This window comes from Oncorhynchus clarkii, chromosome 13 (genome assembly GCF_045791955.1).
Source record: "Oncorhynchus clarkii lewisi isolate Uvic-CL-2024 chromosome 13, UVic_Ocla_1.0, whole genome shotgun sequence".
In the NCBI taxonomy this organism is placed as follows: Eukaryota; Metazoa; Chordata; class Actinopteri; order Salmoniformes; family Salmonidae; genus Oncorhynchus; species Oncorhynchus clarkii.
This window is the reverse complement of record NC_092159.1, coordinates 8,915,878-8,938,981: the sequence shown is the minus strand read 5'-3', so window position 1 is coordinate 8,938,981 and position 23,104 is coordinate 8,915,878. Positions and strand designations below refer to the sequence as shown.

Here is a 23,104-nt window from a genome sequence, read left to right as displayed (position 1 = left end):
AACAAAGTCTCCCGCCAGAAGAACGAACATTTGACCTACTGGCGCGTTTGTCACGTGATTGTTCTGTGAGCTGATTGGTTCGTTCAGTGACCCTGATCAAGCGTTTACAGAAACCTCCGCGGCGGGACATTCGTAATCTTTTCAGCCTCTCGAAAGAGTGCAGAGTTATTTTTCATAATTATTAGAAGTATTGTGAAACAGAAGGTTAACGTAATGGAGTGTTTGAATGTTCCAAGAATCCTGCCAAATTCCCCACGGAAAGCAATAGGACAGATCCAGGTACGTTCACATTTTTTTTTTGAGACAAATGCTTGCTAGCATTTTTCCAACGTTACCCTAAACCTTTTTATAATCATATAACAAAACAAATAACTCAATCATATGCAATGCACTGACTGTACGTATGTCTATGTTGATCGTACACATCAAACTCATTTTCTTTCATTTGTTTGCAGGTCATCTTTGGCCCAATGTTCTCAGGCAAAAGGTTTCCGTTCGCTAATTCTACATAAACATCTGTGTATTTGTTAACGACAAGAGCTAAGATGTTGTACCGACAGCCAGTGAACCACCGTAACTTGATGGCACAACAATAACAACCCGTTAGAATTGTAGCCCGCCAAATGTAACAGTGCATTAGTACTCGGTGTACTGTAATCAGCATCTCAAGCACTGCTCGTAACAAGCTACTGCAGTGTACTTTACATAGTATTATAAATTAGAACATATTAGTCATTAAATAGGATCTTTGCATTTATCCTATAAACTGTAACCATCTACTCCACGTCAGTGTTTTAGAGAGCGCTTCATAGCTGTATTGCTAGTTAGTGATTACAATGTTCTATAACTGACTGAAATCTATGTTCTTATTAACAGCACTGAGTTGATAAGGCGAGTGCGTCGTTTCCAGATCGCTCAGTACAACTGTTTGGTGGTCAAATATGCCAAAGATACACGCTACTCTGAGAAGGGCATGGCCACGCACGACAAGTAAGAACACTGGTTTATGTCAAATACATGATCTCCTGATTTGTATAGATAACATTACATTTAACCGCACCCCCATGAACTAATTAATACCTCGTTTCACCTGATTCTCATTGTTGCCACCCAGGACAACAGTCGTTTCCCCTCTGCTTTTGCGAGGTTGAACAGTAGAATACACAAGGTGCCATTGTGAAATGTGGCGGTGCTTCAGCAGTTTCTCTCGTTGGGTCACTCACCGACAGACAATCAAATAGCCCATGTCAGCTAACATTTTTTAGATTGCTAAATGAGTTTAGCGGCCAGCTATTTAAACTTGTTATCATGGTCGAATTACCAGCCTGGGGCCCGATTGTTTTTTTGTCAGTCTCACTCAGATATATTAAAAACGTTCAACATTTTTCTCCACCCTGTTGCAAAATGTGCAGAATTGCATGAAATTAGCTGTAAAACAGTTCATTATCCTCTCTGCCCCATGGCAAAATGAACCGAATTGCAGCATCACTAATCTATTTAGTAGGGTGGTCTCTTTTTATATATATATATATATATATATGTGTGTGTGTGTGTGTGTGTGTGTATGTATATTTGATTTATTTATTTATTTATTTATACACAAACACCAGAAACACAATGGAAGCTGTACCAGCCAACTGCCTGAGCGACGTGCGTTCTCTAGCTCTGCAGGCGTGCGTCATCGGAATCGACGAAGGGCAGTTTGTAAGTATAGTACATTAGTCTGTTAGCCTCTCACTGTGTCCAACAGAGTGATCCTCTTTGTTCCTCACTAGATCATTACCTGTATGTCCTCTACAGCTAAATAAGCTGCCATTGATATGCATCTGTTACATTCATCTGTTAAGCACGTGGCATCGTCAGCACCATAGTCCTTAGTGTTATGACCTCGGCCCACCTTTTCTCAAACGTCTCCCCCAGACGTTCCACGTATTTAAACTATTCCAGAGCGAGCACACCTGATTCAACTGGTCAACTAATCATCAGGCCCTTGACTAGTTGAATCAAGGCTACAACAGAACTGTGAAATGTCTCTGAGGAGATCACTGACCTAGGCAACATTACCAATGGCTACATTACCTACATTACACTGACCTAGGCTACATTACCTACATTACACTGACCTAGGCTACATGACCTACATTACACTGACCTAGGCTACATTACCTACATTACACTGACCTAGGCTACATTACACTGACCTAGGCTACATTACCTACATTACCTACATTACACTGACCAGGCTACATTACCTACATTACACTGACCAGGCTACATTACCTACATTACACTGACCAGGCTACATTACCAATGGCTACATTACCTACATTACACTGACCTAGGCTACATTACCTACATTACACTGACCTAGGCTACATTACCTACATTACACTGACCTAGGCTACATTACCTACATTACACTGACCTAGGCTACATTACCTACATTACACTGACCCAGGCTACATTACCAATGAGGTCCTAACTGTTATAGCCGTATGCTTATGAATCCATGTCATATTCTTCTTATTTTGGTGTGTTTGTCAGTTCCCAGACATAGTGCAGTTCTGTGAGGAGATGGCCAACATGGGGAAGACTATAATCGTAGCGGCCCTGGACGGAACCTTCCAGAGAAAGGTAAACATGGATGAGGAGTCCTATCCAACGTCTGCTGCCTGCCTCCTGGTTGTCGAGCATCGTAATCATGTCGTCATCGGTAACAGTTGTCTCAGAGAATAGAATATTTTACATGTAGAGTTTCAGTTTAATTTGAATTAATAACTGCGTATGAATGATGCGTGTCTGTCTGTTTCAGACAGTACCGTTCTCTGGCTAGTGTACTGTCTGACCTAACTCTGCCCTGTCCTGTCTGTCTACAGCCCTTTGGAGACATCCTGAACCTGGTTCCCCTGGCTGAGAGCGTTGTGAAGCTGAACGCTGTCTGTATGCAGTGTTACAAGGAGGCAGCATACACCAAGAGACTGGGGGCAGAGAAAGAGGTGAGGGGGAGGGGGGATGGGGGAAGAGGGGATGTGATTTATATTAGAACTGAGAAGGGATCATACAGTAGAAACATCACATGCCTTTCAGACTCAAAGGTTGTATTCCCTTGAACTTCTGGGAGTGAAATGAGACTGGTGGTTTTTCATATCCTCTTTGTCGTCACAACCGATCTCTATTGACATTCAGTGTCCTGGTCTACCTGCTTCTCTCCCTTTCTGAAATACCCTCTTGATCTCTATCATCCCTGTTTTATTAGTCAACCAGTTAGGAATGAAAAGTCCCTGCAGGAATCACAGTTATCACTGTGTCCCATTTCACCGTTTATAACCCATCCTATCTTTTCACATCTGCCCAAAGGAGTAAGGAGGTTGATTTTAGGTCTGTGCCTGTATTTGGATATGATCTCACTTCCTGTTTCTTGTCTGTGCCCCGCCCCCAGGTGGAGGTGATTGGTGGAGCCGATATGTACCATGCGCGGTGCAGGAAGTGTTACGGTGGCCTGATGGATGTGTTGAAGGAGAATAGCGCCCTCCACAGGGACGAGACGCCACCGCATGTGATGACAGGGAAACTGCTTGACAACACTACATCGCCACGGAAACTCTTCGCCACCCTGCAACTCTGATCATTACCAGTAGACTATTCTTAAAGGGATAGTTCACACATGACTTTAAAGGGGAAGTTGACTTGAATTGGAACTTTGAATGAGATGGTGAACAATCCCTTTGAATTTTAGGTTTGGTAATTTGACTGGAGATGAGTTAAGGGATAGTTGACTTAATTTTCTAATTGGGAGTAATGAACTATCCCTTTTAAGTTTTGCACTTGGAATGAGCTTGGACAATAAATGAAGCTCCCATCAACCCGCTGAACGGTATGGTATCTGTGTAGTAACTGTCATTTTATAGGGCTTCATGTACTTAGTACATATCATATTTTGTAAGGCTTGGATACACCTGCTAAAACATACATACTGCCGCGCAATGAGTCTAGTGGACACAACTTAATATTCACCTGTTACTTTTTATAGTTCTGGTCTGATTTGCCTCATAATACAAATATATATATATCTTTTATGTTAATTTATGGTTTGTGTTCAGTCATTTTCCGGATTTTACAAAATCTTAAGTCGAACCCATAACTCAGTGTGCAAGGTCTTTTTTTTGTGCCAATCACCCCAAAAAAAACCTAAGGTGGAGGGGCTCGGTTGTGCCATTACATCATGCCAATTGCACGCTCCCTCAACGTGAGACATCTGGCATTGTGTTGTGACAATTGCACCTTTTAGTGGCCTTCTATTATCCCCAGCACAAGGTGCACCTGTGTAATAATGCTGTTTAATCAGCTTCTTGATATGCCACATCTGTCAGGTGGGTGGATTATCTTGGCAATGGAGAAATGCTCACTAACAGGGATGTAAAGAAATTTGTGCTCAACATTAGAGAGAAGCTTTTTGTGCGTATAGGGAACATTTTGTGTTTCTTCAGCTCATGAAACATGCACCCAACTGAACTGAGTGAAAGAAATGGCGTTGGATTGCAATCTAATGTACTAGCCTTGACTGAAATAACCTGTTTAGGTCTTGGCAGTTGGCACGTTGTTGTACAGTACAACTAGCTGCCAATTTAAGATGATTTTTATGGTAACACAAATCTCCAAAGCACATGTTACCAGTACTGTAGCATGGTTACATTAGACAGTCTCTTCAATCTGGACTTGTAAACATGTCTTTTTTTTTAAACCAGTCAGATTATGAGCAGATTTTATTCTGCCCCACGCCGACACACACGTCATTTAGACAGAACAGAAGTTGAATTAGAACCTTGTGACATCACAGCTGTTGAAAGACACTTCCTTATACAACAATGGATTCAATAGAACACAACTGAACTAACAGGTTTCTGGTGCAATCATTTTGTTGGTGTATTAAAGTGAAGTGAGACACAGAATTTGCAAATAAACTTCATAAATGTAAAATAAGTGAGGAACTCAAATCGACACTATTTCATTTAGATCAGTGGTGGTGGTGGAGATCAAATGGCAAATCAAAACCACATAGAGAACCAATGATTTAACACGATAAAACAATGGACAAGTGAAACATACACATCGCCCCTACAACTACAGAAAACAAAACGCAATCAATTAACAACCCATAACTAAACTACAAATCACATACTTACAGAAGTCTTGGCTATCGATCAATCATAGATACAAAGGTTGCTCACTGGGGAGGTTAAATTTGAACAGTAAGGCTGCATTTACACACACAGCCCAATTCTGAAATTTTTCCCAATTATTGGCAAAAGATCTGATCTCACTGGTCAAAAGATCAGAATTGGGCTGCCTGTGTAGATGCCGCCTTACTAGGCCACGCTGGACATTAGGGGGTATGTTCAGAATTGCAAACAACAAATTGCAACATCACTCATCTCCCATACACAAACCCGACAGTTATGAACACAAGGCAACAGTTTGATAATCCTGAATATGCCCTTCAGTTTTTGCTCAAGTGCGTGCCATCATGGCTTTAAATGACTGTCCACGGTTTTATAATGTAAATATATGGACAGTTTGAGGAGGTTGATTGGGCAAATAGAGTGTATACACCATCGCGTTTGAGCCTTCTGTAGGAAGGACACTTCACACAGGCACTAGCGGAAAAGTTGAAATGGTTGGTGACACTATCAGTAGAGGCTGTTGAGGGGAGGACGGCTCATATTAATGTCTGGAATGGAATCAAACATAAGACAACCACGTGTCTGATAATGGTTCCAGCCATTATTCTGAGCCGTCCTCCCCTCAGCAGCCTCCACTGTCCTGTATACATAGAAATACAGAGGGAGTGTTTCCACCCTCCTTAAATGTTTCCATTAGCCTTGCATAGTAGCATCACTCATATTTAATAAATGCAACTCTGTGTCCCAAATGTCACCCTAATCCCTATGTAGTGCACATCTTTAGACTAGGGCCCATATAGTGTAGTGCACTATATAGGGAATAGGGTGCCATTTTGGCCACACACAGTGAGGTCTTCCCTTTGGCCAAGTGGACTCCAATGATGTGTTTATATACAACGTATCTTTGTGTGTCTATATTTACCTACACACATCTATATGTGAATATGTACATCTATGCTTGTCTATGGTGGACTCAAGGTCACCATGGTGTCAACATTACATACAGTAAGTCTAAGGCACCGTCAACAAAGTATACCAGGGTTCTTGTTAAGGAGAAGTGCATAACATTTCCATAGAAGCCAGTCTTTAATGGATTCTACGTTTTCAGTCTTATCCTTTAATGGATTCTACGTTTGCTGTTTTCAGTCTTATCCTTTAATGGATTCTACGTCTGCTGTTTTCAGTCTTATCCTTTAATGGATTCTACGTTTTCAGTCTTATCCTTTAATGGATTCTACGTCTGCTGTTTTCAGTCTTATCCTTTAATGGATTCTACATCTGCTGTTTTCAGTCTTATCCTTTAATGGATTCTACGTCTGCTGTTTTCAGTCTTATCCTTTAATGGATTCTCTACATCTGCTGTTTTCAGTCTTATCCTTTAATGGATTCTCTACATCTGCTGTTTTCAGTCTTATCCTTTAAAAAGCGGCAATCAGCAGTTGAAACAATAACAAACCGTCTCCCCACCCGTTTCGGTAAAAAGCTGAGGGACGGGGCTCAAACTCAGAGTTATGGATACGAGGACTGACCATCCATGATATCAAAATTATAGTTAACCATGTTGAGGCTAAATAGTGTTTGTTTATATTTACTTTGTTTACAAACATTGGAGTAAAAAAAAAATGCTTATTTTGGGTTCTGATGGGGTACAACAATTGAACTAACCTCATGAGGCATTTATAAGTTCTATTCTTCAAGAATCAATTGATACATTTTTGGACATATTAATGATATGTATCTGCAGGTTGCCACTTTAAAGAAGCAATTGATGAAATCCCAAGTATTGTATTGTTATCAAGTGCTTAAGTTAGTCCTGTATGACTTACATTTAAAGTCAGTCAGATGATTTGAAGTAGTAATCTATGAAGTGCCAAAGCACACTTGGACCTTGGTGGACCGGAGCTATGCAGCAGCCCTTGGTCATGTTCATTAGTGCACACCACAGCAAAACCTCTTGCAATGATAAACAAACTAAGCATTTGGCTGATGAAAACCTTCCAACTGTTTTACTTGTTTTGAAAGCAGTAACTCCTCTCAATGTACTCTGAACATTTAATGACTCTAGGACCAAGAAAATGTATTAAAAATAGCTTCTGAAGTTCGGTAATTGTGTGTTTGTTCATTTGTAGCCGGTTTTTCTTCCATTTGGTGCCTAATGAACATGACCCAGCTGCTACACTGAGGTTCCTGAAGTCAGTCGTGGCAGTAAGAGGATTTATTCATGAATGACTTTTCCCTTTAGTAGTACAAAGCAGGGAGTGGTCTGAGACTCAGAACGACTGATAGGAAACCCACTAGGTAATACAAACCATAGATGGCTTTATCTAGCGGCAGTGGAAGACTTCTGTTCTGATTCTCCCCCCTTTTCCAGTGCACATGGTTCTAAAAGCACAGCACTGGTGTCAGGATTGGCTGTGAGGCTGGAGGGAGATTCCATTGTCAAAGCCATAGGTGGGGGAAAGTAGGCCAGTGCAGTGCACGCTTTGGGAGAAGGGTGGACAATTGGGACTCTAATTTATCTCCTGGTTACAAGCCTGGTTTCAACCTATCCAGTTGCTATAGTTTTTGTGGACAGTAGACATAAAAATATGACTGAAAACTCAATCAGTACATAAATGACTAGATAGGAACATGCATATTACACAGATCAGTTGAGCAAACAAGCCTGGTGTTTTCAACGGGCGGTTTAATTTAACGTGCGGTTTAATGAGCGGTTTAATGTGTTTTTTTCCCTTGGGCTTTTTATGGCTTTACCTTGACTGTTATCAGATAGACAGGGTTTAAGAGTTATGAGAAAGGACGTGTAGACTGAATCCTAAATGGCACCCTATCCCCTATATATAGTGCACTACTTTTAACCAGAGCCTTATGGGTCCTGGTCAAAAGTAGTGCACTATAAAGGGAATTGGGTGCCATTTGGGACACAGTCAAAGTCTGCCTACGGCTCCTGAAGTGGGACAAAAACCCAGCAGTTTACATAGCCTTACTATTAATGTCCTTTCTTGGGCATTTGGCTTATCCTGTAGAATTCAGTAGTCTCACGATACACTGGTCAATTAAATAAACATACTTCTTTGACATTGAATAAAACATTGTGCTTGCATGTCATCAAGATAATTGTGCTAAATTGAAAACAAAAAGATAAAATGTTTTTTAAAAAAAAGACACTACAGCCATTCAAAGAATTGGCGTTTCAACTATGAATATCTAGTATGTACAGACACCAGAGGAGGCTGGTGGGAGGAAGATATAGGAGGATCGGCTCACTAATGGCTGGAATGAAATAAATGGAACCAAGTCAAACTTGTGGTTTCCATATTTGATACCGTTCCATTTATTCCATCCCAGCCATTACAATGAGCAGGTCCTCCTATATCTTCCTCCCACCAGCCTCCTCTGACAGACACACATTCTCCTTCCTTCTGGAGCACAGAAGCAGGGGACTACAGTTCTGAACAGAGAGGGAGGGAGACAAGCACACTGATTAGCTAAAGCAAGCACTTGCCCCTCCCACGAGAGCTCTCATTGGCTGTTTTTCGCATATCCCAAATCATGTGAGCTCCAGTGTCACGTGACCAGGACCTGACTTTTGCCCGTCTCAGGGTAGAAGTCTCCTTTTAACCACATCATCCACTGAATTAGTAGTAGGCAGACCTGTGTTCAAACACTATTTAAAACCATTTCAAATACTTTACCGGTCTGTGCTTTCATCCACTTTCCCTGTTGCAAATTAAACCAATATAAAGGTTGACAGAGTGAAAACCCCATCCACCTTGCACTCCAGACAGACCCCACCCACCTTGCACTCCAGACAGACCCCACCCACCTTGCACTCCAGACAGACCCCACCCACCTTGCACTCCAGACAGACCCCACCCACCTTGCACTCCAGACAGACCCCACCCACCTTGCACTCCAGACAGACCCCACCCACCTTGCACTCCAGACAGACCCCACCCACCTTGCACTCCAGACAGACCCCACCCACCTTTCACTCCAGACAGACCCCACCCACCTTGCACTCCAGACAGACCCCACCCACCTTGCACTCCAGACAGACCCCACCCACCTTGCACTCCAGACAGACCCCACCCACCTTGCACTCCAGACAGACAAAAGCAAAATAAATATTTCAACTACTATTTGAACCCAGGTCTGGTGATAAGGAGCTTCCACTTCCTTTCTCCATAATTCTATCCCAGTAATAGTATGGTGAAATTGCCCCTTGGCCTAGACACTGATCTTGGGTCAGTTTTGCATTTCCCCCACTAATGGTTAAGGTTAGGAATGGGGGAAGTGAAGCTGATCCTAGACCTGTACCTAAGGGGAAACTTCACGCGGAGCCCCTCAGTAGTTGGGGGGTTGGTATTCCCCCTGGGGTTGGGTGGTGGTGGTGATGGTGCTGGGGGTGAAGGGGGGTTGTTGGAAGTCGTCTGGCGCGCTGGAAGGGTACGGGGAGTAGGTGGTGGGGGTGTAGGCCGAGGGGGCGTAGGTCGGAGGGTAAGGGGTGTGCTGCTCCGGTGGAGACTCGGCATAGATGCTCTGGGTGACATCGGCAACACCACGGCGATATCTCCCCAAAGCGAAGTAGGTTAGGATTCCCTGTTGTAGACACAAAGAGGAGTCAATTCATGAATTCAATCAGTCAGTTAATGAATCCATCAGTCAATTAATCAATTAGTGAATGAATAATTCAGTCAGTTAATGAATCAATTAATAAATTCAATCAGTCAGTTAATGAATCAATTAGTGAATGAATAATTCAGTCAGTCAATTAATCAATTAGTGAATGAATAATTCAGTCAGTTAATGAATGGAGTCAGTCAGTTACTGAAGAGGTCAGTCAGTGTGGTGAAGTTATGACCAGGCCATAGTGTAGGTGTTGTAAAGGAGAGGCAGTAAGGCAGCTGTAGTGACAGTCCTCCTCACCCAGGTGGCGATAGAGAAGAAAGAGAAGGCAATGGCGGAGCGGGCGGCGTCCTGGGGGATTCCTTTGACATCAAGCGTGCGACTCCATTGGCTAGTCAGGAGGCAGAAACACACGAACCACAGGAACGTCCACACAACTGATACAAACAGACAAGAAACATGGGATATACATATTTACACTACAACTACCTACAGGGTCACGTTCATTAGGGAACACAACTGAAAACGTTATGAAACCTTTTATCAATGGGATTTTTTAAAATATATATATATATATATAAGCATTTCTTATTGTACGTTCCAGGCAGTCCTGCCCCGTTTCAGTCCGTTTTCTTCCATGTGGTGCTATGATGAACAAGACCCAGGTGCCTGGAAGCTCTTTCCTCACACCACAACCCTAGGTCCACACACACCCCCCCTCCTCACCTGAGAATCCCAGGTCGGCCATGACAGCGTACTTCCTCTCCTTCGCGTTGCTCATCAGCGGCATGTAGGCGTCCAATAGGAGGAAGAAAAAACAGGCCAGGAAGGCTGGAGAAACAAAGATACTTTAGAAATATAGATTTTAACACTTTATTGAGACCGTAAGGAAATGAGGTGGGGAGTCAGGCAAGTGGGAGAAACAGGAAGGATGCAGGGTTTGAACCCCAGTCTCCTGAGGGGAGTCGTATTGAGACAAGGAATCAACCCCAGTCTCCTGAGGGGAGTCGTATTAAGGAATCAACCCCAGTCTCCTGAGGGGAGTTGTATTATGAGACAAGGAATCAACCCCAGTCTCCTGACGGGAGTCGTATGAGACAAGGAATCAACCCCAGTCTCCTGAGGGGAGTCGTATTAAGGAATCAACCCCAGTCTCCTGACGGGAGTCGTATGAGACAAGGAATCAACCCCAGTCTCCTGAGGGGAGTCGTATTAAGGAATCAACCCCAGTCTCCTGAGGGGAGTCGTATTATGAGACAAGGAATCAACCCCAGTCTCCTGAGGGGAGTCGTATTATGAGACAAGGAATCAACCCCAGTCTCCTGAGGGGAGTCGTATGAGACAAGGAATCAACCCGTCTCCTGAGGGGAGTCGTATGATGAGACAAGGAATCAACCCGTCTCCTGCAGGGGAGTCGTATGATGAGACAAGGAATCAACCCCAGTCTCCTGAGGGGAGTCGTATTATGAGACAAGGAATCAACCCCAGTCTCCTGAGGGGAGTCGTATGATGAGACAAGGAATCAACCCCAGTCTCCTGAGGGGAGTCGTATTATGAGACAAGGAATCAACCCCAGTCTCCTGAGGGGAGTCGTATGATGAGACAAGGAATCAACCCCAGTCTCCTGAGGGGAGTCGTATGATGAGACAAGGAATCAACCCGTCTCCTGAGGGGAGTCGTATGATGAGACAAGGAATCAACCAGTCTCCTGAGGGGAGTCGTATTATGAGACAAGGAATCAACCCCAGTCTCCTGAGGGGAGTCGTATGATGAGACAAGGAATCAACCCCAGTCTCCTGAGGGGAGTCGTATGATGAGACAAGGAATCAACCCCAGTCTCCTGAGGGGAGTCGTATTATGAGACAAGGAATCAACCCGTCTCCTGAGGGGAGTCGTATGATGAGACAAGGAATCAACCCCAGTCTCCTGAGGGGAGTCGTATTATGAGACAAGGAATCAACCCGTCTCCTGAGGGGAGTCGTATGATGAGACAAGGAATCAACCCGTCTCCTGAGGGGAGTCGTATTATGAGACAAGGAATCAACCCGTCTCCTGAGGGGAGTCGTATGATGAGACAAGGAATCAACCCGTCTCCTGAGGGGAGTCGTATGATGAGACAAGGAATCAACCCGTCTCCTGAGGGGAGTCGTATTATGAGACAAGGAATCAACCCGTCTCCTGAGGGGAGTCGTATGATGAGACAAGGAATCAACCCCAGTCTCCTGAGGGGAGTCGTATGATGAGACAAGGAATCAACCCGTCTCCTGAGGGGAGTCGTATGATGAGACAAGGAATCAACCAGTCTCCTGAGGGGAGTCGTATGATGAGACAAGGAATCAACCCGTCTCCTGAGGGGAGTCGTATGATGAGACAAGGAATCAACCCGTCTCCTGAGGGGAGTCGTATGATGAGACAAGGAATCAACCCGTCTCCTGAGGGGAGTCGTATGATGAGACAAGGAATCAACCCCAGTCTCCTGAGGGGAGTCGTATTATGAGACAAGGAATCAACCCCAGTCTCCTGAGGGGAGTCGTATGATGAGACAAGGAATCAACCCGTCTCCTGAGGGGAGTCGTATGATGAGACAAGGAATCAACCCGTCTCCTGAGGGGAGTCGTATTATGAGACAAGGAATCAACCCGTCTCCTGAGGGGAGTCGTATGATGAGACAAGGAATCAACCCGTCTCCTGAGGGGAGTCGTATGATGAGACAAGGAATCAACCCGTCTCCTGAGGGGAGTCGTATTATGAGACAAGGAATCAACCCCAGTCTCCTGAGGGGAGTCGTATTAAGGAATCAACCCGTCTCCTGAGGGGAGTCGTATGATGAGACAAGGAATCAACCCGTCTCCTGAGGGGAGTCGTATGATGAGACAAGGAATCAACCAGTCTCCTGAGGGGAGTCGTATGATGAGACAAGGAATCAACCCCAGTCTCCTGAGGGGAGTCGTATGATGAGACAAGGAATCAACCCGTCTCCTGAGGGGAGTCGTATGATGAGACAAGGAATCAACCCGTCTCCTGAGGGGAGTCGTATGATGAGACAAGGAATCAACCCGTTTCCTGAGGGGAGTCGTATGATGAGACAAGGAATCAACCCCAGTCTCCTGAGGGGAGTCGTATGATGAGACAAGGAATCAACCCGTCTCCTGAGGGGAGTCGTATGATGAGACAAGGAATCAACCCGTCTCCTGAGGGGAGTCGTATTATGAGACAAGGAATCAACCCCAGTCTCCTGAGGGGAGTCGTATTATGAGACAAGGAATCAACCCCAGTCTCCTGAGGGGAGTCGTATGATGAGACAAGGAATCAACCCGTCTCCTGAGGGGAGTCGTATTATGAGACAAGGAATCAACCCCAGTCTCCTGAGGGGAGTCGTATTATGAGACAAGCAATCAACCCCAGTCTCCTGAGGGGAGTCGTATGATGAGACAAGGAATCAACCCGTCTCCTGAGGGGAGTCGTATGATGAGACAAGGAATCAACCAGTCTCCTGAGGGGAGTCGTATGATGAGACAAGGAATCAACCCGTCTCCTGAGGGGAGTCGTATGATGAGACAAGGAATCAACCCGTCTCCTGAGGGGAGTCGTATGATGAGACAAGGAATCAACCCGTCTCCTGAGGGGAGTCGTATGATGAGACAAGGAATCAACCCGTCTCCTGAGGGGAGTCGTATGATGAGACAAGGAATCAACCCCAGTCTCCTGAGGGGAGTCGTATGATGAGACAAGGAATCAACCCGTCTCCTGAGGGGAGTCGTATGATGAGACAAGGAATCAACCCCAGTCTCCTGAGGGGAGTCGTATGATGAGACAAGGAATCAACCCCAGTCTCCTGAGGGGAGTCGTATGATGAGACAAGGAATCAACCCCAGTCTCCTGAGGGGAGTCGTATGATGAGACAAGGAATCAACCCCAGTCTCCTGAGGGGAGTCGTATGATGAGACAAGGAATCAACCCCAGTCTCCTGAGGGGAGTCGTATGATGAGACAAGGAATCAACCCCAGTCTCCTGAGGGGAGTCGTATGATGAGACAAGGAATCAACCCGTCTCCTGAGGGGAGTCGTATGATGAGACAAGGAATCAACCCGTCTCCTGAGGGGAGTCGTATGATGAGACAAGGAATCAACCCGTCTCCTGAGGGGAGTCGTATGATGAGACAAGGAATCAACCCCAGTCTCCTGAGGGGAGTCGTATTAAGGAATCAACCCGTCTCCTGAGGGGAGTCGTATGATGAGACAAGGAATCAACCCGTCTCCTGAGGGGAGTCGTATGATGAGACAAGGAATCAACCAGTCTCCTGAGGGGAGTCGTATGATGAGACAAGGAATCAACCCCAGTCTCCTGAGGGGAGTCGTATGATGAGACAAGGAATCAACCCGTCTCCTGAGGGGAGTCGTATGATGAGACAAGGAATCAACCCGTCTCCTGAGGGGAGTCGTATGATGAGACAAGGAATCAACCAGTCTCCTGAGGGGAGTCGTATGATGAGACAAGGAATCAACCCCAGTCTCCTGAGGGGAGTCGTATGATGAGACAAGGAATCAACCCGTCTCCTGAGGGGAGTCGTATGATGAGACAAGGAATCAACCCGTCTCCTGAGGGGAGTCGTATGATGAGACAAGGAATCAACCCGTCTCCTGAGGGGAGTCGTATGATGAGACAAGGAATCAACCCCAGTCTCCTGAGGGGAGTCGTATGATGAGACAAGGAATCAACCCGTCTCCTGAGGGGAGTCGTATGATGAGACAAGGAATCAACCCGTCTCCTGAGGGGAGTCGTATTATGAGACAAGGAATCAACCCCAGTCTCCTGAGGGGAGTCGTATTATGAGACAAGGAATCAACCCCAGTCTCCTGAGGGGAGTCGTATGATGAGACAAGGAATCAACCCGTCTCCTGAGGGGAGTCGTATTATGAGACAAGGAATCAACCCCAGTCTCCTGAGGGGAGTCGTATTATGAGACAAGGAATCAACCCCAGTCTCCTGAGGGGAGTCGTATGATGAGACAAGGAATCAACCCGTCTCCTGAGGGGAGTCGTATGATGAGACAAGGAATCAACCAGTCTCCTGAGGGGAGTCGTATGATGAGACAAGGAATCAACCCGTCTCCTGAGGGGAGTCGTATGATGAGACAAGGAATCAACCCGTCTCCTGAGGGGAGTCGTATGATGAGACAAGGAATCAACCCGTCTCCTGAGGGGAGTCGTATGATGAGACAAGGAATCAACCCGTCTCCTGAGGGGAGTCGTATGATGAGACAAGGAATCAACCCCAGTCTCCTGAGGGGAGTCGTATGATGAGACAAGGAATCAACCCGTCTCCTGAGGGGAGTCGTATGATGAGACAAGGAATCAACCCCAGTCTCCTGAGGGGAGTCGTATGATGAGACAAGGAATCAACCCCAGTCTCCTGAGGGGAGTCGTATGATGAGACAAGGAATCAACCCCAGTCTCCTGAGGGGAGTCGTATGATGAGACAAGGAATCAACCCCAGTCTCCTGAGGGGAGTCGTATGATGAGACAAGGAATCAACCCCAGTCTCCTGAGGGGAGTCGTATGATGAGACAAGGAATCAACCCCAGTCTCCTGAGGGGAGTCGTATGATGAGACAAGGAATCAACCAGTCTCCTGAGGGGAGTCGTATGATGAGACAAGGAATCAACCCCAGTCTCCTGAGGGGAGTCGTATGATGAGACAAGGAATCAACCCCAGTCTCCTGAGGGGAGTCGTATTATGAGACAAGGAATCAACCAGTCTCCTGAGGGGAGTCGTATGATGAGACAAGGAATCAACCCCAGTCTCCTGAGGGGAGTCGTATGATGAGACAAGGAATCAACCCCAGTCTCCTGAGGGGAGTCGTATGAGACAAGGAATCAACCCCAGTCTCCTGAGGGGAGTCGTATGATGAGACAAGGAATCAACCCGTCTCCTGAGGGGAGTCGTATGATGAGACAAGGAATCAACCAGTCTCCTGAGGGGAGTCGTATGATGAGACAAGGAATCAACCCGTCTCCTGAGGGGAGTCGTATGATGAGACAAGGAATCAACCAGTCTCCTGAGGGGAGTCGTATGATGAGACAAGGAATCAACCCGTCTCCTGAGGGGAGTCGTATGATGAGACAAGGAATCAACCAGTCTCCTGAGGGGAGTCGTATGATGAGACAAGGAATCAACCCGTCTCCTGAGGGGAGTCGTATGATGAGACAAGGAATCAACCCGTCTCCTGAGGGGAGTCGTATTATGAGACAAGGAATCAACCCGTCTCCTGAGGGGAGTCGTATGATGAGACAAGGAATCAACCCCAGTCTCCTGAGGGGAGTCGTATGATGAGACAAGGAATCAACCAGTCTCCTGAGGGGAGTCGTATGATGAGACAAGGAATCAACCCCAGTCTCCTGAGGGGAGTCGTATGATGAGACAAGGAATCAACCCTAGTCTCCTGAGGGGAGTCGTATGATGAGACAAGGAATCAACCCCAGTCTCCTGAGGGGAGTCGTATGATGAGACAAGGAATCAACCCGTCTCCTGAGGGGAGTCGTATGATGAGACAAGGAATCAACCCCAGTCTCCTGAGGGGAGTCGTATGATGAGACAAGGAATCAACCCGTCTCCTGAGGGGAGTCGTATGATGAGACAAGGAATCAACCCGTCTCCTGAGGGGAGTCGTATTATGAGACAAGGAATCAACCCGTCTCCTGAGGGGAGTCGTATGATGAGACAAGGAATCAACCCCAGTCTCCTGAGGGGAGTCGTATGATGAGACAAGGAATCAACCCCAGTCTCCTGAGGGGAGTCGTATTATGAGACAAGGAATCAACCCGTCTCCTGAGGGGAGTCGTATTATGAGACAAGGAATCAACCCCAGTCTCCTGAGGGGAGTCGTATGATGAGACAAGGAATCAACCCGTCTCCTGAGGGGAGTCGTATGATGAGACAAGGAATCAACCCCAGTCTCCTGAGGGGAGTCGTATGATGAGACAAGGAATCAACCCCAGTCTCCTGAGGGGAGTCGTATGATGAGACAAGGAATCAACCCCAGTCTCCTGAGGGGAGTCGTATGATGAGACAAGGAATCAACCCCAGTCTCCTGAGGGGAGTCGTATGATGAGACAAGGAATCAACCCCAGTCTCCTGAGGGGAGTCGTATGATGAGACAAGGAATCAACCCGTCTCCTGAGGGGAGTCGTATGATGAGACAAGGAATCAACCCCAGTCTCCTGAGGGGAGTCGTATGATGAGACAAGGAATCAACCCCAGTCTCCTGAGGGGAGTCGTATTATGAGACAAGGAATCAACCCGTCTCCTGAGGGGAGTCGTATGATGAGACAAGGAATCAACCCGTCTCCTGAGGGGAGTCGTATGATGAGACAAGGAATCAACCCCAGTCTCCTGAGGGGAGTCGTATTAAGGAATCAACCCCAGTCTCCTGAGGGGAGTCGTATGATGAGATGTGCCAGGAGTGTTACCACTACACCAAAGCTCTGCATAAAGAGATACTTTCTATAGTCGATTGTCACAGAGACACAAACAATTATTTTTCTGTTATCTGAACCCAGGGCACAACGGCGGGAGATGCCATCTCTGATCCGGTTTGCTACCTGGCCCCGACCAGATTCTTCCACTCAATTGTGGTTTTCCCCAATCGTAACTATTAGTGGGGGAAATGCTTAACTGTCCCAAGATCAGCATCTTGAGGCGACTTCACCCAACAGCATTTTCTCAGTCAGCCCTGGGATTAGAACCTGTAACCCAGAACCACTAGACTACTTACCTATGACACCGATGCCCACAGCGTAGTGACATGCCGAGTCATTCTGGTTGAAGACGCAATGCGCGTCGGGGCTGTGCGATTTGTTGACAAATCCCTCCGCCGTGATGCAGGAGAAGACCACGATGGAAAAAATCTAAGAAGGGGAAGAGAGGAAAGTTTCAATTTGACTGTTTTCACTGTGACCTGCATGTTTATTTATCCATCTAGTCGTCTATCAACAACGGGGCCTCGTTTCTCCCTCCCTCAACGACGGGGCCTCGTTTCTCCCTCCCTCAACGACGGGGCCTCGTTTCTCCCTCCCTCAACGACGGGGCCTCGTTTCTCCCTCCCTCAACAACGGGGCCTCGTTTCTCCCTCCAGTCATCTATCACCGAGGGGGCCTCGTTTCTCCCTCCCTCAACGACGGGGCCTCGTTTCTCCCTCCAGTCATCTATCACCGAGGGGGCCTCGTTTCTCCCTCCCTCAACGACGGGGCCTCGTTTCTCCCTCCCTCAACGACGGGGCCTCGTTTCTCCCTCCCTCAACGACGGGGCCTCGTTTCTCCCTCCCTCAACGACGGGGCCTCGTTTCTCCCTCCCTCAACGACGGGGCCTCGTTTCTCCCTCCCTCAACGACGGGGACTCGTTTCTCCCTCCAGTCATCTATCACCGACGGGGCCTAGTTTCTCCCTCCCTCAACGACGGGGCCTCGTTTCTCCCTCCCTCAACGACGGGGCCTCGTTTCTCCCTCCAGTCATCTATCACCGAGGGGGCCTCGTTTCTCCCTCCCTCAACGACGGGGCCTCGTTTCTCCCTCCAGTCATCTATCACCGAGGGGGCCTCGTTTCTCCCTCCCTCAACGACGGGGCCTCGTTTCTCCCTCCAGTCATCTATCACCGATGGGGCCAGTAGAAACATAAAATGAGGAGATGAGGTCTTCTGAAAGATATTCTAACAGGCGACATCATCCACTTGGGCTCTCTCTTTTTCCATTCCAATGACTGTGAGAACAGAAAAACTAGGGCCTGATGCCAACACCAGGGTCGTGTTCGTTAGGACATCAGAAAACTGAAAACAAAAATGAACACTTCTTATTGGACGAGTCCAGGAAGTCCCTCCCTGTTTTAGTCTAGTTTCTCTCTCCATTTGGTGCCTAATGAACCGGCCCCAGGCCTTGGTTGTCAGTTCAGTTCCTGTCTCTGTCTCGTTACTGGTCCACCACCGTCATGTGACCCAGCAGCACTGACATACTTGTGACCAGAGATGCCACCAATTTCCTCTTCAAATATTAGTGAGACAGAAATGTGTGTTTCCTTTGAGAATGGGATGGAAAAGAGAGAGAGAAAGGAGAAAATAGTGTCTCTGTCCAGTGAAAGAAAGACAACAGGAGAGAATGGTACAGGAGAGAGAGAGAGAGAGAGAGAGAGGTTTATTTCACTTGCTTTGGCCATGTAAATACAGGTTTCCCATGCCAATAAAACCCCTTTGGATTGAAATTGAATTCATCAACAGCAGAGAGAGAGAGAGTCTCCTGACTGAGGGAAGAGAGAATTCAACAGCAGAGAGAGAGAGAGAGTCTCCTGACTGAGGGAAGAGAGAGAATTCAACAGCAGAGAGAGAGAGTCTCCTGACTGAGGGAAGAGAGAGAATTCAACAGCAGAGAGAGAGAGAGTCTCCTGACTGAGGGAAGAGAGAGAATTCAACAGCAGAGAGAGAGAGAGAGAGAGAGAGTCTCCTGACTGAGGGAAGAGAGAGAATTCAACAGCAGAGAGAGAAAGAGTCTTCTGACTGAGGGAAGAGAGAATTCAACAGCAGAGAGAGAGAGAGTCTCCTGACTGAGGGAAGAGAGAATTCAACAGCAGAGAGAGAGAGTCTCCTGACTGAGGGAAGAGAGAGGATTCAACAGCAGAGAGAGAGAGAGTCTCCTGACTGAGGGAAGAGAGAGGATTCAACAGCAGAGAGAGAGAGTCTCCTGACTGAGGGAAGAGAGAGGATTCAACAGCAGAGAGAGAGAGTCTCCTGACTGAGGGAAGAGAGAGGATTCAACAGCAGAGAGAGAGAGAGTCTCCTGACTGAGGGAAGAGAGAGAATTCAACAGCAGAGAGAGAGAGAGTCTCCTGACTGAGGGGAGAGAGAGAATTCAACAGCAGAGAGAGAGTCTCCTGACTGAGGGAAGAGAGAATTCAACAGCAGAGAGAGAGAGTCTCCTGACTGAGGGAAGAGAGAATTCAACAGCAGAGAGAGAGAGTCTCCTGACTGAGGGAAGAGAGAATTCAACAGCAGAGAGAGAGAGAGAGAGAGAGTCTCCTGACTGAGGGAAGAGAGAGAATTCAACAGCAGAGAGAGAGAGAGTCTCCTGACTGAGGGAAGAGAGAGAATTCAACAGCAGAGAGAGAGAGAGAGAGAGTCTCCTGACTGAGGGAAGAGAGAGAATTCAACAGCAGAGAGAGAGAGAGAGAGAGAGTCTCCTGACTGAGGGAAGAGAGAGAATTCAACAGCAGAGAGAGAGAGAGAGAGAGAGAGAGAGAGAGAGAGAGAGAGAGAGAGAGAGAGAGAGAGAGAGAGAGAGAGAGAAAAAGAGAAAAAGAGAGAGAGAGAGAGAGAAAAAGAGAGAGAGAGAAAGAGAAAAAGAGAGAGAGAGAGAGAGAGAGAGAGAGAGAGAGAGAGAGAGAGAGAGAGAGAGAGAATGCTGACTGGGGAAGGAAGAGTGATGGAAGAGACAGAGACAAAGGAAACAGTGTGAGAGCACCAACAGATGATAACCCATGTTATTTCCTTACGCCATGTCATACAACAATGGTGTGTGTGTGTGCGTGTGTGTGTGAGCGCGTGCAAGTGTGTATGCGATGACGAGTGTGTGTTCCACTGGATATGAGAGGGTCATTGGAAGACACTGCCAGAGAGAGCACTGGAGGGAGGGGGGCTAGATGGGGTATCACCTTACCTCCCATCTGCCCCTTTCTGCCCCCACCACTAGGGAGCAGGGAGGAGAAGTGGTTGTGTCGACAGACAGCACATTCTGTCCAGACCTAGGAAGTGTCCCAAATGGCATCATATTCACTACATAGGGCACTTCTTTTGACCAGAGCTCCATGGGCTCTGATCAAAAGTAGTGTACTATATAGGCAATACGATGCCATTTGAGTCACAGACCCTACTGTGTTACACTGTTTACATGTTGGTACGCTACACTGCTCAGGCTTAGAGGCCAACTATACTGACAATTTACACCGTGTGGCTCTAGTGTTATCTGTTAAGTGGATGTCTCTGTATGGAGGAGACTGTTTGAGCAACAGACATCTTGGTGGCATGTAGCTAAAAGACCTGAGGTCAGATATTATGCCTAGGGGCATCTGGTCTTGGTTGGATATTATTGAACAGGGCCTAGGGGCATCTGGTCTTGGTTGGATATTATTGAACAGGGCCTAGGGGCATCTGGTCCTGGTTAGATATTATTGAACAGGGCCTAGGGGTATCTGGTCCTGGTTAGATATTATTGAACAGGGCCTAGGGGCATCTGGTCCTGGTTAGATATTATTGAACAGGGCCTAGGGGCATCTGGTCTTGGTTAGATATTATTGAACAGGGCCTAGGGGCATCTGGTCTTGGTTAGATATTATTGAACAGGGCCTAGGGGCATCTGGTCTTGGTTAGATATTATTGAACAGGGCCTAGGGGCATCTGGTCTTGGTTAGATATTATTGAACAGGGCCTAGGGGCATCTGGTCCTGGTTAGATATTATTGAACAGGGCCTAGGGGCATCTGGTCCTGGTTAGATATTATTGAACAGGGCCTAGGGGCATCTGGTCTTGGTTAGATATTATTGAACAGGGCCTAGGGGCATCTGGTCTTGGTTAGATATTATTGAACAGGGCCTAGGGGCATCTGGTCTTGGTTAGATATTATTGAACAGGGCCTAGGGGCATCTGGTCTTGGTTAGATATTATTGAACAGGGCCTAGGGGCATCTGGTCTTGGTTAGATATTATTGAACAGGGCCTAGGGGCATCTGGTCTTGGTTAGATATTATTGAACAGGGCCTAGGGGCATCTGGTCTTGGTTAGATATTATTGAACAGGGCCTAGGGGCATCTGGTCTTGGTTAGATATTATTGAACAGGGCCTAGGGGCATCTGGTCTTGGTTGGATATTATTGAACAGGGCCTAGGGGTATCTGGTCTTGGTTAGATATTATTGAACAGGGCCTAGGGGTATCTGGTCTTGGTTAGATATTATTGAACAGGGCCTAGGGGCATCTGGTCTTGGTTAGATATTATTGAACAGGGCCTAGGGGCATCTGAAAAGTAGATAGATGTCGCACCCACACATTTTTTGGACTTCCTCAAACCTAATGGACCAATCAAACCAGGAAGATCCCTAAAATTACAATCTCTACCATTAGACATATCAGACCACAGACTGACTAACTGGGCCTCTCTCTCTTCCTCTTTGGAAAGTCCCTCTCACTGCCTTCTGGTGGATCAACGTGACATTACAACATGGCTGTTGCTGCTACCACTCACTTCTATATGACACGTCTTTTCCTATGTCAAAGAATAGGCCTAATGTTGAGGGGAAAACGATTTTTCTCAGAGTTTAATTTGTGTGTGTGATTGTCATTATTGGACAAACAGGCCTGCGTTGTGTTTCTAAACAATAACAGCAGCAGCCACAGGCATCACATGGGGGCTAGTTCCCCTCAGTGTGTGTGGGTGTGTTGGTAACATCTTCAACACATTGTGTCATGTCATGCATATGGACTGACAATGAAGCTCCATGTAAGCCTGGTTGGAAGTGTAGCCTAGGCACATAGCTAGGCCTAATCAATTGATCAAATAACCAACCCCCCTCCTCCATTATCGCTTCAATAGTATCCTGATTGTTGTTGTCAACAGTCGCACGTCCGCGTGAGCAGCTGTACTTTGCCGTGTCGTGACATCAACTGTAACATTATACATCTATCAAGAGGAATACGAGTCGACAATAACACATTGGCTAATATGCAATTAGAGGGCCATCTGTGGTAAAAATATATATTTGGGATGACCAGATCAACATTTAACACATACGGAATAGTTCGCTCAGTTGCGTTAGATATTATCCAAAGACAAAGTGACAGGTGACGTTAGACAATGTCTTAATTAACGTTAAGCCTCTGTGCTCAACTTCCTTGAAACATTTTAGTCAATAAGTAACTCCCGTTATTACTCTCTGTGTTCCTTGCCTGGTCAAACTCACCCAACTCAAGAAGCGCACGATAGTGTGCGGTTGTTTAGCAAACTTGTGAAAGTCGAAGCCACCGCCTGCGAGCGAAGCTCCGTACGCACTAGCGCCACCAACTCCCCCGGTCTCCTCCATCTCTGTCGCTCAACTTCAGCACAGGTCACAAGACAAGCAGCCGTTGATTTAGCCACGAATCTTCCTTGTAACACACAGATCGCTAGACTACCAACCGCCTTCTTGTTTTCTCGCCAACGACTTTCCTGAAAGTAAAAGGACGCCTACAACGACGTACGTGGCGTGCTATCTCCCAAGGGACCGTCGT

General features: G+C 46.7%; 2 protein-coding genes across 2 annotated transcripts; one reads left to right on the top strand and one right to left on the bottom strand.

Annotated features, from left to right (window-relative positions):
* The first annotated feature begins 62 nt into the window (after window positions 1-62).
* Window positions 63-4,082, top strand: LOC139424351 (thymidine kinase, cytosolic-like). The gene is made up of 7 exons (XM_071176091.1): window positions 63-279; window positions 456-487; window positions 877-990; window positions 1,611-1,704; window positions 2,545-2,634; window positions 2,877-2,996; window positions 3,440-4,082. Exons 1-7 carry the CDS (start codon window positions 214-216, stop codon window positions 3,623-3,625), a joined length of 702 nt encoding a protein of 233 aa, XP_071032192.1. The 5' UTR covers window positions 63-213; the 3' UTR covers window positions 3,626-4,082.
* Window positions 4,083-9,331: 5,249 nt separating this feature from the next.
* Window positions 9,332-23,083, bottom strand: LOC139424348 (synaptogyrin-2-like). Its single transcript, XM_071176088.1, has 5 exons — window positions 22,798-23,083; window positions 17,583-17,715; window positions 10,536-10,640; window positions 10,110-10,246; window positions 9,332-9,782 (listed from the first exon to the last, which is right to left on the bottom strand). Exons 1-5 carry the CDS (start codon window positions 22,915-22,917, stop codon window positions 9,528-9,530), a joined length of 750 nt encoding a protein of 249 aa, XP_071032189.1. The 5' UTR covers window positions 22,918-23,083; the 3' UTR covers window positions 9,332-9,527.
* Window positions 23,084-23,104: the final 21 nt, after the last annotated feature.

Bases quoted from the DNA above. Each gene is read 5' to 3' on its own strand.
- LOC139424348 (XM_071176088.1), bottom strand. From the start codon at position 22,917: ATGGAGGAGACCGGGGGAGTTGGTGGCGCTAGTGCGTACGGAGCTTCG. The intron at 10,247-10,535 runs GTGAGGAGGGGG...TGTTTGTATCAG, and splicing joins GGCCGACCTGGGATTCTCAG to TTGTGTGGACGTTCCTGTGG. The intron at 9,783-10,109 runs GTGAGGAGGACT...TGTCTACAACAG, and splicing joins TCTTCTCTATCGCCACCTGG to GGAATCCTAACCTACTTCGC.
- LOC139424351 (XM_071176091.1), top strand. From the start codon at position 214: ATGGAGTGTTTGAATGTTCCAAGAATCCTGCCAAATTCCCCACGGAAA. The intron at 1,705-2,544 runs GTAAGTATAGTA...TGTGTTTGTCAG, and splicing joins GAATCGACGAAGGGCAGTTT to TTCCCAGACATAGTGCAGTT. The intron at 2,997-3,439 runs GTGAGGGGGAGG...CCCCGCCCCCAG, and splicing joins GACTGGGGGCAGAGAAAGAG to GTGGAGGTGATTGGTGGAGC.